Source organism: Myxocyprinus asiaticus, chromosome 46 (genome assembly GCF_019703515.2).
Source record: "Myxocyprinus asiaticus isolate MX2 ecotype Aquarium Trade chromosome 46, UBuf_Myxa_2, whole genome shotgun sequence".
In the NCBI taxonomy this organism is placed as follows: domain Eukaryota; kingdom Metazoa; phylum Chordata; class Actinopteri; order Cypriniformes; family Catostomidae; genus Myxocyprinus; species Myxocyprinus asiaticus.
The window spans coordinates 26,166,098-26,179,894 of NC_059389.1; the positions used below are offsets into that span (position 1 = coordinate 26,166,098).

General features: G+C 36.3%; 4 gene segments (V, D, J or C); 3 read left to right on the plus strand and 1 right to left on the minus strand.

Moving 5' to 3' along the window:
* The first annotated feature begins 694 nt into the window (after positions 1-694).
* On the plus strand, positions 695-1,287 carry LOC127435835 (Ig kappa chain V region 3547-like). The segment is given in 2 exon segments: positions 695-850; positions 940-1,287. Coding segments are annotated over 2 exon segments (390 nt in total).
* A 3,583-nt stretch (positions 1,288-4,870) lies between these two features.
* LOC127435845 (immunoglobulin kappa variable 1-8-like) lies at positions 4,871-5,515 on the plus strand. The segment is given in 2 exon segments: positions 4,871-5,040; positions 5,186-5,515. Coding segments are annotated over 2 exon segments (372 nt in total).
* A 949-nt stretch (positions 5,516-6,464) lies between these two features.
* On the minus strand, positions 6,465-7,930 carry LOC127435726 (immunoglobulin kappa constant-like). The segment is given in 3 exon segments: positions 6,465-6,984; positions 7,766-7,817; positions 7,925-7,930. Coding segments are annotated over 3 exon segments (378 nt in total).
* Positions 7,931-8,688: 758 nt separating this feature from the next.
* LOC127435839 (Ig kappa chain V region 3547-like) lies at positions 8,689-9,351 on the plus strand. The segment is given in 2 exon segments: positions 8,689-8,854; positions 9,007-9,351. Coding segments are annotated over 2 exon segments (381 nt in total).
* The last annotated feature ends 4,446 nt before the right edge of the window (positions 9,352-13,797 follow it).

A 13,797-nucleotide genomic window follows, 5' to 3' on the forward strand; every position in this document is an offset into this window, starting at 1 on the left:
TCACTGCATTTAGTAGAAGTGAAACTGGTGTGTTCCAGTCCAGATCATTGAACCAATCAAACAGTGTCACTGGGAGTTTGGGGTGAAAATCACATTTGCATTGACAGGATGAAGTGATTCTGTTCCTCTCAGAATAGAGCAGCTCTGTCTCCAGATGTTCAAACCACAACAGCTTTATTTTACATTTATTGATAAATGCACCTTTCAGAACTATTCAAACTATTCAAAACCACAGACCTCCATGCAGAACTTTACCAATGCATGTCTCTGAAATAATACTAAATGCATCTTCATCTGTTAGTTGAATGACACATTGATTGATACGACAGAGGGAGCATGCTTGAGGTGTTAAACTTTGATAGCAAGACTGGCAAACAGCTGCGAAGGGCAGCAACAAGGAGCCCTTTAAAGTTGGATGGATTTTGATTGGCTGTCAATGTTTTTATCGTTCATCAGCTGGAAACAAATCACTCTGAAAGTGATCCAAATGATAACATTGCTCTGTGTCCTTACCGTTATAGTTGTGGTATGGAGCTGATTTGTCGGAGTGCATCTAGTTGGAAAGACATACCCTGCTATAGGGTTTCCACACACCTGCAAGCATGTTTAAAAAAAAAAAAAAAAAAAACTTGTGTCCCCAGATGTTCAAACTACAAGAGCTTTATTTTCGATCACTTCTTTGCATAGTCAGCACATGCTTCAGTGATCTGAGAGTGTTTATAGTGCTGTGAGTTTAACACTTCATGACTGACAGCAGAACAGAACACAATCTTCATCATCACACAACACAAAACAACAACAATGACCTTCAGCATCATCTTCATCTGGACTTTTTATATGTGTTTTCAAGGTATACTTTAGTTTGAATGAATATACAGTTTTAAACTATTTGAACTTTATAACTGGTATAACTGAATTTTACAACTTTTTTCTAAACAGGTTTCAGTGGACAGGTGACTGTGACTCAGACTCCCTCGATACAAATGGTTCAGATTGGCGGATCTGTCACTATAAGTTGCAAAACTAACACATTAGTGAGCAATGGCTGTCCTGGTTCATATACTTGTATGGCCTGGTACCAGCAGAAATCTGGAGAGGCTCCTAAACTACTTATTAAATATGCGAGCCAAAGGCAGTCAAATATTCCATCTAGATTCAGTGGCAGTGGATCAAGAACTGATTTCACTCTGACCATCAGTGGAGTCCAGACTGAAGATACAGGAGATTATTACTGTCAGAGTGCACACTACATAAGTAGTAGCTGGGTGTTCACACAGTGATAAAGAGTCGTACAAAAACCTCCGTCAGTCAGACTGCACAGTGACTGCACTGATACAACTGACAGATACTGCAGCTGCTCATACAACACAATCACACAATATAGCCTAAAGTCTTAAGAGACTTTAAATAATATTTATTTATATACTTTTGACTACTAATTTATATCTAATTAAATATTTTTATTTGTCTGGATTTTTATTTTTCACAGTTTCAACATGCTGTTTATTTCATCAAAGATGTGCTTTGTCAAAATGTCCATTGGTAAAAAACATCCAAATAAAGCTGCTGATTATGCAGTGAAACATCAGTCAGAGTTTCTCAGTGAAGAGCTCTGATTAACAGATACTGAAGAACACACATCAGAATGAATCATTCACTGTGTCTTATCACAGAGTGAACAGTTCATTCAAACATTCATAATGTCAGTATGACTGCTGAAAACTGATGAATATGAACAAACCTCATCTCTCCATTAGTCAAACTGAACTGTCTCATTTCACAGAATAAAGTGTCAAACAGTTCAACTCATATATGCATCATCAGGGTGAGTGATTCTGTTCCTCTCAGAATAGAGCAGCTCCATCAGCAGATGTTCATCATCCTCAGAGGAGTTTCATGTTACAGTAATACTGTCAACACATAGAAGAACCAGCAAACAAAACACACTGACATGTGAAGGATATGTGTCTGTCATATTTATATTTCAAAAATCTCTTATTAAATTGATAAAGTTACCAACAGCACTAAATGTTTGAGGTTTAGTCATTTGGTCACAGTCTTGTTTTAAAATAAATATCAGCAGGTGTTTTCATGGTCTGTTGAGTGAAGTTTTATTATAAACTTTGAACTAAAAAGTATTTCATTTTCAAAAAAGACCACACAAATCAAAGACATAAAGGTAGAATATTATTTTATTTGATGACTGAATTTTGCTAAAAGACAATGAGCAGTGAATAAAAAAGCACACATGCACTGGTGTCTGATGTTGTTTGACAGATGAGAGAGAGAATGAATGGAGTCCCTCATGTGCTGTTAGTCTCCATGTGAGACATCAGTAAGAAGGGCAGAACAGAAGTGAGTGGATCTACTCTGAACACTGATCTCTCCTCACTTCTGCAGTGACTGGCGGCTGCTGGTCTCTCCTGCTGGCCTCACAGATCACTGAGACCCCCTTGATCCACTCCTGCTTAGAGAGAGTCAGGCTGCTGCTCCAGCTGTACAGACCGTCCTTCTCCAGGACCCCAGCACTGCTCTCCTGAGACCTGCTGTTCCCGTCCACCTTCCAGCTCAGGCTCCAGTCTGAGGGGAAGCCCTTGTTGGCCACACACATCAGTGTTGCTGTGTTCTTTGTGGAAATCTCTTCACTGGAGGGGGCAGGACGCTCACTTTAGGAGAGATGTTGCCTGACAAACAGAGAACAAAGGTCAACTCAAAAGATGAAGAATTTTTTATGTATTTCTCGTTACACAATAAGCATCTACTGTAATGCACATGTAAATGCAATAACTGCAGTAATAAAATTATTTTCAGCTTTTGAAAACTCTATAATAAATATTTCACTTTAGACATCATGTTTCACACCTCCACTAAAATGTTTCCCATTCTAATTTCTGGTGAACTCCAAATAAAATAAATAAAAGAGTCAAATAAAACATGTAACTTGCCCAATTTTGACGGATTAAGCACCAAATACTGCCCAACATTATAAATAAATAATAAACATTAACAAATTGTGAAGATTTAAATTTTTTTATGCATTGAAGTTTTATTAAATATAAAAATGTCAATGTAACACCCCTAATTTTGTATTCGGTGCCACATTCATTACTGTCTGGACAAATGTAGAAATTCACAGCACTCTAAAGTATCCATCAGAGCTGTACTTATTAACACAGAGAACAATTATGAATCCAAACTCAATAAACATAGATTTAAGATTCATTTATGTTGAAAATGGTGCAAATAATTGTAATATAAAAAGAAAATCTAGAATAAAAATCATTAATCGATGCCATTCACTATGAGCATTCAATTGGCTGTCAAAAATTCAAGGCACATTAAATCTACAAGATAATACTAAACACAAAATAATTTAGATTATAAATGTATAAAGTTATAAAATACATTGAAGTACTGTATAACTAATTATTAAAAAAAACAGTAAGTTATTATATTAAAATGATTATTTGAGTATTTACTTACTGCCAACATCCAGTCTGGTGCCGCTGCCGAAAGTCCACCACAGTGATACAAACTAATAGAGCGACTGTACAAAAACCTCTGCACACTTCAGTAACTGCACTATAAACACATCACAAACACATCTTTACACACAACACATTCATGCATCACAGAGAAATGATTTCATATTAAGGACATTTTCATCTCATTGTTGTGTTCTAGTTGCTTTTCATATTTTTAGGAAAATAACATTTGATCGTCATTTCAGTATTAATAAAGAAAATATGGAAACATATATTAAATTTGAGTAATATAATTGAAAAGTCAGATATTTCAGTCATTTGAACTGTGTAAATCAGCAGAAATACTGTTTCTGTGTGCAAACAATAAGAATAACAATCTGTTCTGTTTGAATTTTATATAGGGTAGTTGTCCAGCAGACATGCTCCTTGAACACCATTTATTCCAATAACATGATTTTAGGTTTAAAATGTGAATATATGTAGGCTACACAAGGGAAATTGCCTGGATTTTCTAAAGAAAATGAAAGTGATGTTTGCCATGCAAAAGTACCCATCATGATGCTAGTGTTGTAGATGGTTGCCAGGGTGTTACTAAACAGTTGCTCTGAGTTGATTTTAGTGTGCTGCAGTGACTAGAGTATACTGGGTTGTTGCTAGGATGTTGCTAGATGGTTGCTTACTGACCTGAGTCAAAAGAGCACACTCTCAATTCTCTGTAATATTCTGGTCTTTAGATATGGTTCATGTGCCTCCTTCAGTGTAAGTCTATGGGATTTTTTTTTTCTCCAGTTTTATCATCCACCAGAAATGTAATAGCACAACTCTCCTCGACAAGCTGCATGATTTGAGGTGTCATTCATGTTTGGAGCACAAAGAGTGATAGGTTGGTTTGACCATAATCATGTGCAATGTGCCTTAAGGCCACTATCACTACAAGACTAAGAGCAATGTTGTTTAAAATCAGTTTTAGATGAAGTGTAACATGTAACACTGCATAACACGTTATTACTGTTTGACATTTCATGTCACTTACGCACAAACAGTAAAGCGCTAGACAATATTATTCATTTTAAAAATTCTAAATGCATGAGAGGATCATTGAGTATAATGTGATCTGTTAAAAATAAACTTTTAAATGAAGCTTTTGACCAAGTTAAAGTCAAGATCTGAACCACACTGAAACTCTGTGACACTTAAAACAGACAGTACAACCATGAAAACCATCAAACATCTTCACGTCATATTCTTATTGACTTTCTGCAGGACATTCTTTGATGCTCTGGGAATGTTTATCATTCAGTGAGTTCAACAGAATGTATACAGTATATTAGTGTGTATATTAGTTTAGTAGCAGTACAGACTGTTGAAGATCCTGCCCACTTCTTTGCATTGTCAGCACATGCTTCAGTGATCTGAGAGTGTTTATAGTGCTGTGAGTTTAACACTTCATGACTGACAGCAGAACAGAACACAATCTTCATCATCACACAACACAAAACAACAACAATGACCTTCAGCATCATCTTCATCTGGACACTTTTATTCTGTATACAAGGTATAAAATTAAACATTTAAGCATTGAAAAATACTTCAAAAAAAAATAAAATGTAAATATTCATATATCTTATAAATATGGTTGTTATTGTTTATATTAGTGTTGATGCACTTCACATTTGAATTCTATATGAATTTCTCTTCAGGTTCGAGTGGACAGATCACAGTGACTCAGACTCCTTCAGTGAAACTTGCTGCTCCAGGAGAGACTGTTGTGTTGAAATGTACTGCCAGCACTCCTTTAACAGGCTGCAGCCCACCCTGTCTGTCCTGGTACTTACAGAAACCTGGAGAAGCTCCTAAACTCCTGATTTATAGAGTGAGCAGCCTTCAGTCTGGAACTCCTTCTAGATTCAGTGGCAGTGGATCTGGAAGTGATTTCACTCTGACCATCAGTGGAGTCCAGACTGAAGATACAGGAGATTATTACTGTCAGAGTTATCACAGTGGTGGAGTGTTCACACAGTGATAAAGAGTCGTACAAAAACCTCCGTCAGTCAGACTGCACAGTGACTGCACTGATACAACTGACAGATACTGCAGCTGATCGTACAACACAATCACTCAGTATAGCAATGATTCCAGACGCTTAAAAGATTTTTGTTGTTTTTCAATCATTCATTCATTCGTTCATTAATTAATTAATACACTTACTCATTAATTAATTCACTTAAAATAATAAGTGTACTTTTTATATAATTATACAATATATTAATTATAGAATGTGAAGGGGTGAGCAGAAACAAACAAAACATCTTTACTCTTGAGTTTTCAAAGACAGCTTTAGACAGATAGCTAATAATTTAGAAAATGTTGCACTCATAAAAACATCCAAAGAAAGCTGCTGATTATGCTGAGAAACAATCAGCTCTAAATAACACAGATACTGAAGAACACACATCAGAATGAATCATTCACTGTGTCTTATCACAGAGTGAACAGTTCATTCAAACATTCATAATGTCAGTATGACTGCTGAAAACTGATGAATATGAACAAACCTCATCTCTCCATTAGTCAAACTGAACTGTCTCATTTCACAGAATAAAGTGTCAAACAGTTCAACTCATATTTGCATCATCAGGGTGAGTGATTCTGTTCCTCTCAGAATAGAGCAGCTCCATCAGCAGATGTTCACCATCCTCAGAGGAGTTTCATGTTACAGTAATACTGTCAACACATAGAAGAACCAGCAAACAAAACACACTGACATGTGAAGGATATGTGTCTGTCATATTTATATTTCAAAAATCTCTTATTAAATTGATAAAGTTACCAACAGCACTAAATGTTTGAGGTTTAGTCATTTGGTCACAGTCTTGTTTTAAAATAAATATCAGCAGGTGTTTTCATGGTCCGTTGAGTGAAGTTTCATTATAAACTTTGAACTAAAAAGTATTTCATTTTCAAAAAAGACCACACAAATCAAAGACATAAAGGTAGAATATTATTTTATTTGATGACTGAATTTTGCTAAAAGACAATGAGCAGTGAATAAAAAAGCACACATGCACTGGTGTCTGATGTTGTTTGACAGACGAGAGAGAGAATGAATGGAGTCCCTCATGTGCTGTTAGTCTCCATGTGAGACATCAGTAAGAAGGGCAGAACAGAAGTGAGTGGATCTACTCTGAACACTGATCTCTCCTCACTTCTCCAGTGACTGGCGGCTGCTGGTCTCTCCTGCTGGCCTCACAGATCACTGAGACCCCCTTGATCCACTCCTGCTTAGAGAGAGTCAGGCTGCTGCTCCAGCTGTACAGACCGTCCTTCTCCAGGACCCCAGCACTGCTCTCCTGAGACCTGCTGTTCCCGTCCACCTTCCAGCTCAGGCTCCAGTCTGAGGGGAAGCCCTTGTTGGCCACACACATCAGTGTTGCTGTGTTCTTTGTGGAAATCTCTTCACTGGAGGGGGGCAGGACGCTCACTTTAGGAGAGATGTTGCCTGACAAACAGAGAACAAAGGTCAACTCAAAAGATGAAGAATTTTTTATGTATTTCTCGTTACACAATAAGCATCTACTGTAATGCACATGTAAATGCAATAACTGCAGTAATAAAATTATTTGCAGCTTTTGAAAACACTATAATAAATATTTCACTTTAGACATCATGTTTCACAGCTCCACTAAAATGTTTCCCATTCTAATTTCTGGTGAACTCCAAATAAAATAAATAAAAGAGTCGAAAAAAACATGTAACTTGCCCAATTTTGACGGATTAAGCACCAAATACTGCCCAACATTATAAATAAATAATAAACATTAACAAATTGTGAAGATTTTTTTTATGCATTGAAGTTTTATTAAATATAAAAATGTCAATGTAACACCCCTAATTTTGTATTCGGTGCCACATTCATTACTTTCTGGACAAATTTAGAAATTCACAGCACTCTAAAGTATCCATCAGAGCTGTACTTATTAACACAGAGAACAATTATGAATCCAAACTTAATAAACATAGATTTAAGATTCATTTATGTTGACAATGGGGCAAATAATTTTAATATAAAAAGAAAATCTAAAATAAAAATCCCATTCACTATAAGCATCCAACTGGCTGTCAAAAATTCAAGGCACATTAAATCTACAAGACAATACTGAACACAAAATAATTTAGATTATAAATGTATATAGGTAGAAAATAAATTTAAGTACTTTAAAACTACTTATTAAAAAACAGTAAGTTATTATATTAAAATAATTATATGATAATTTACTTACTGCCAACATCCAGTCTGGTGCCGCTGCCGAAAGTCCACCACAGTGATACAAACTAATAGAGCGACTGTACAAAAACCTCTGCACACTTCAGTAACTGCACTATAAACACATCACAAACACATCTTTACACATTCATAGTAGATCTTGAGTTCATATTACAGACATTGTCATCTAGTTGTCGTGTTCTTGTTCTTGTTGCTTTCGCTGCTTTGCATTACGCGTTTTTGGAAAATACATTTTTATTAAGAAATTTTAATTTGTGAAATAACATTGAAAAGTCTGAATAATAATAATAAAAGTTTTCTTGTTTGTGGAAATAATTTGAATTTCAGATCTTTCAGATTTATAACAAGGTTGACAATTAACATGTCCATTTGGCTTCAAATGTTTATATGTTTGATTTTTCCAATTTCTGAAAATAAATAAATAAAAATAAGTGATAAGTGTTCTGGGTTGTTGCTACTGTAGGTGATGGCTTACTGGTCCAATTCTCTATTCTGGTCTCTAGATATTACTTGAGTCATAATATAAGGGGCCAGGCATTTGTATTATCTTCCAGCTGAAAATCCTACTTCCAATCACTTAGAAAAGCAACACCACCAGCACACTTCTCTTCAACAAGCTGCATGATTTGAGGTGCCATTCATGTCTGTAACACAAACAGTGGTGTGTTCTGCTCTAAAGTCTACACAGGGTTAGCGGTTTGTTCAACTCCTGAACCATACTATATACGATCATTATACGAATGCTTTCCTTAGCAAACATAACTGATTTTACTGAAACATTACTATTTAAAATCATTTTTTTAAACTTCAGCAACCCATGAATAGTAAATATTAGTGAGATTAATGCCAGATAAGTATAGTGTGTATATTAGTTTAGTAGCAGTACAGACTGTTGAAGATCCTGCCCACTTCTTTGCATTGTCAGCACATGCTTCAGTGATCTGAGAGTGTTTATAGTGCTGTGAGTTTAACACTTCATGACTGACAGCAGAACAGAACACAATCTTCATCATCACACAACACAAAACAACAACAATGACCTTCAGCATCATCTTCATCTGGACACTTTTATTCTGTATACAAGGTATAAAATTAAACATTTAAGCATTGAAAAACACTTCAAAAAGTAATTAAAAATAAAATGTAAATATTCATATATCTTATAAATATGGTTGTTATTGTTTATATTAATGTTGATGCACTTCACATTTGAATTCTATATGAATTTCTCTTCAGGATCGAGTGGACAGATCACAGTGACTCAGACTCCTTCAGTGAAACTTGCTGCTCCAGGAGAGACTGTTGTGTTGAAATGTACTGCCAGCACTCCTTTAACAGGCTGCAGCCCACCCTGTCTGTCCTGGTACTTACAGAAACCTGGAGAAGCTCCTAAACTCCTGATTTATAGAGTGAGCAGCCTTCAGTCTGGAACTCCTTCTAGATTCAGTGGCAGTGGATCTGGAAGTGATTTCACTCTGACCATCAGTGGAGTCCAGACTGAAGATACAGGAGATTATTACTGTCTGAGTGCACACTACATCAGTAGTAGCTGGGTGTTCACACAGTGATAAAGAGTCGTACAAAAACCTCCGTCAGTCAGACTGCACAGTGACTGCACTGATACAACTGACAGATACTGCAGCTGCTCGTACAACACAATCACACACAACACAAACACAACACAAAAGTGGACAAACACAAATGAAACACAATGTGATCTAATGATGAATGAATGGTGTTAAGGTTCATCAGTATTTTTGATAATTAAGATATAGTTTTGATGTGATCATCATCACATTCCAGGTTTAATTTCAACAGAATGAATTCATGAGTCCTGCTGTGTTCAGTCACTTCTGCTCTCTTGACACAAAGAGTTTCTGAATAATCATTAGAACATTTTTCAACATGATTTCTCATCCCAATCACTGTCAGAAGGACTGATTCAAAGTTTTTGTTTATACAGTGTGTTTATTTAAAATACGTGTCCTTCAATATGTATCCAATCCAATCTTCTTCCTAATTACAATATATGAAAGTTCATCATCTCTTACCAGCATCATAAAGAGCATGAACAGTTTCTCAAGTTGCTGCTTTAAGTTCACATCCCTGTTTCATGATGCAGCTACTGTATTATACAGAAACACCAAAACTTCAAATGAAAATACAAATAGTAACTTACAACATGTGTGTGATTATGTGTGTGTTCATTAATGTGCTTATAGTTCCTTGCAAAAAAGGAAAAACAAGAGATCTAATGATCTTTGATGATATCACATCAATTGTCTATCGATCTGTCTAGCCTGTTGTTGTTGTTTTTTAGAAGGGAAGAGAAAAGTCTTCAGACTTTGTTGCAGATGGGCTAGTGCGTTTATCAGTGATATTCATATGATGTATAAAAATGACACTCAAATAACTTCATAACTGACTGATCACTGCATTCAGTAGAAGTGAAACTGGTGTGTTCCAGTCCAGATCATTGAACCAATCAAACAGTGTCACTGGGAGTTTGGGGTGAAAATCACATTTGCATTGACAGGATGAAGTGATTCTGTTCCTCTCAGAATAGAGCAGCTCTGTCTCCAGATGTTCAAACCACAACAGCTTTATTTTACATTTACTGATAAATGCACTTTTTTAAAACAATTATAACTCAAACCCATGCTAAACATGGCACATTTTTATCAAAGGAAGTTCCTGAACTAAAACTACATGTAATATTTCTCTGTTAGTTAAAGACACGTCAAAATGTAACTTGTCCAGAATCAGAAGCTTTATTGAATGTTGCAGTAAACACAGAACATTGATAAATCACACAGTGAGTGACACTAGAGCTCTCTTTCAGTATTCAGTTGTAAATCACTCGACTCATGTGCATGCTGCCTGACACAGGACACTCAGATACGACTCATCTTCAGGACAGAGAAACATCTGCTCATACAACACAATCACATACAACACTGACCAACTAAGAGGTTAAAAACAGATAAACAGATACACTCTCACAGTGTTTCCCACCACTGTGCCGTGGCACTCTAGTGTGCCGTGAAAAATTATCAAATTCCACAAAATAAATAAATGCATGAAAAAAAAAAAAAAATCATGGATCCAAACTCCTCACCTTTCGGAGAAATTTGCAGTTTTGAAACCATAATCAGACACTTTCGTGATTGTGAAGACCTAAGATTAATGTGTAAAAGTGACTGATATTTATACACGTTAAGGGTCTTTCACATGACTCGCGTCAGCGCTGCAGAATACATTGAAGTCTATGAAGTGACGCCACATTACACCAAAGTGTTTTTCACACACACTTTTGTGCTTCACTAATAATGTCTTTGAGAGTACTAAGCAACAAGAAATATTTGAAAACTTTCCAAATTTGTGGAGACATTGAATGTCTCATAATTTCTTTTAATTAAATATGACCTTATCGTTTACAAACATCAGAGACCCCAATTATTGAACTAATTTAAATTCACCAAGAAAACGCTTAAACCTAAACATAAACGAGTCCTTTTATTACTTTCTGCTATCAAAGCAACTGCAAGTTTTTTTTCTCTCCCACATACATGTTTTCAATGTTTATTGTGCACACCTCTCGCTTTTTTACGTGGCAAACTGGTAAAATCGCCCCTCTGTGACGCTTTTCTCTGAACGGAGCGTTGACGCCTCGACTCAACTCATGTGAAATGCACTACAGACAGTGCACACACCTGACGACAAGAGGTCTGTATATCAAGCTGTTTTCTACAGCAGAAACCTGGAGAAGCTCCTAAACTTATAACTCATATATTATATAAGTACTCTCCAGTCTGGAACTCCATCTAGATTCAGTGGCAGTGGATCTGGAAGTGATTTCACTCTGACCATCAGTGGAGTCCAGACTGAAGATACAGGAGATTATTACTGTCAGAGTTATCACTACATCAACAGTAAAGATGTGTTCACACAGTGATAAAGAGTCGTACAAAAACCTCCGTCAGTCAGACTGCACAGTGACTGCACTGATACAACTGACAGATACTGCAGCTGCTCATACAACACAATGGCTGAGTTTAGCACAGTTTTCAGAGACTATAATCAAATTGATTTATATATTTACTACTTATTTATATCCAGTTAGATATTTTATTTAATTTTTCAGGATTGTGTTTAGTATTTTTTCACACACAGCTTCAGCATTGTGTTGTGTTTAGTTTGTCATAGATGTGTTTTGTTTGATCAATTTCGCACTGATAAAAAACATCCTTGTCCATGAAAGAACTCATCCACTATAGTTGAGCAATTTTTCATAGATGTCAAAATTCTATTGAAGTACAGAAGAATTGACTGGCAAATTTTTGAAGCACATTAATTTTAAGATAGCATTGTACTCACAACAATTTAGATTATATAATGCAAATTAAAAGGGATATACACTGCATGCCCAATTATTAGGCAAGTGAGTATTCTGATCTTATCATTATTTCCATGCACATTTTCCAACTCCAAACCATATAAACTTGAATGCTTATTGGATTCAATCATTTTCAGGTGGTATGTATTTGTGTAATGAGGGAGGGTGTGGCGAAAGTGACTAACACCTTATATCAAGGTGTGCAGAATTATTAGGCAGCTTCATTACCTCAGGTAAAATGGGCCAAAAAAGGCACTTAACTGACACTGAAAAGTCAAATATTGTAAAATGCCTTTCAGACGGATGCAACACTCTTGCAATAGCTAAACTATTGAGGTGTGACCACTGGACAATCAAAAGTTTTGTTGCGAATAGTCAACTGGGGCGCAAAAAACGCATGGAGAAGAAAAGGCACAAATTAACTGGAGAAGAATTAAACGTGAAGCTACCAGGAACCCATTATCCTCCAATGCTACCATATTCCAGAACTGCAACCTACCTGGAGTGTCCAGAAGTACAAGGTGCCAAGTACTCAGAGACATGGCCAAGGTCAAGAAGGCTGAAGAAGGTGCCAGCAAGGTGGAGGAGGGGTATTGGTATGTGCTGCTATCATTAAGGATGAGGTAGTTGGACCTTTTTGAGTTGAAGATGGACTGAAACTCAACTCTCAAACCTACTACCAGTTTATGAAAAGTACTTTCTTCAAGCAGTGGTACAGGAAGAAGTCCTCAGCATTCAAGAAGGCCATGATCTTTATGCAGGACAATGCTCCATCATATACATCCAAGTACTCCACTGCTTGGCTAGCCAGCAAGGGCCTCAAAGATGCCCAAATAATGACTTGTCCCCCTTCCTCACCTGACTTAAATCCTACTGAGAACTTGTGAGCCCTTCTCAACTGTGAGATTTACAGCGAGGGAAGACAATACACCTCTTTGAACAGCATTTGGGAGGCTGTGGTTGCTGCTTCAGTGAAAGTTGATCGTGAACAGATCAAGAAACTGACAGACTCCATGGATGGAAGGCTCATGGCAGTTATTGAAAAGATGGGTGGCTATATTGGTCACTTAATATTTTTTGAAATGTTATTTAATTGTCATTTTGTGCTACTTATTTGTTGCACCTACTCTAAAAATTTAGAATAAACAATTGAGTTGGGAGAAATTATTTTTGTAATTTAGTTGCCTAATAATTGTGCACACTTATATATTCCCCTGAGAAAGACAAAACTCACTTTTTCTTTGTTAAACATTCAGGTTTGAGGTTCAGTAACATTTTGGATTGACTGAGAGCACTGTGTTTGTTCAACAATAAAATTAATCCTGAGGAAGACAATTTGCCTAATAATTGGGCAAGATGAGGTGTTGCATGAAGTGTCATTCTAGTGTTGCAGAATTGTTGGCTAAACTGTACAAAAACATAAAGGTATTTCACTAAAAGTGTTATCTAGTTATTAGCCCATTTAACCCCACAGGTTACAATTGTGATGGAAATTTACTTTGGAATTTGAAACGTCTAGAGCAGACCTGGGCAACTTACGGCCCACGGGCCGGATCCGGCCCTCCACATGGTTTAATGTTTTCCTAAAAGGTTTTTTTATTTATTTATTTATTTTTTTTGAATATTTGAGT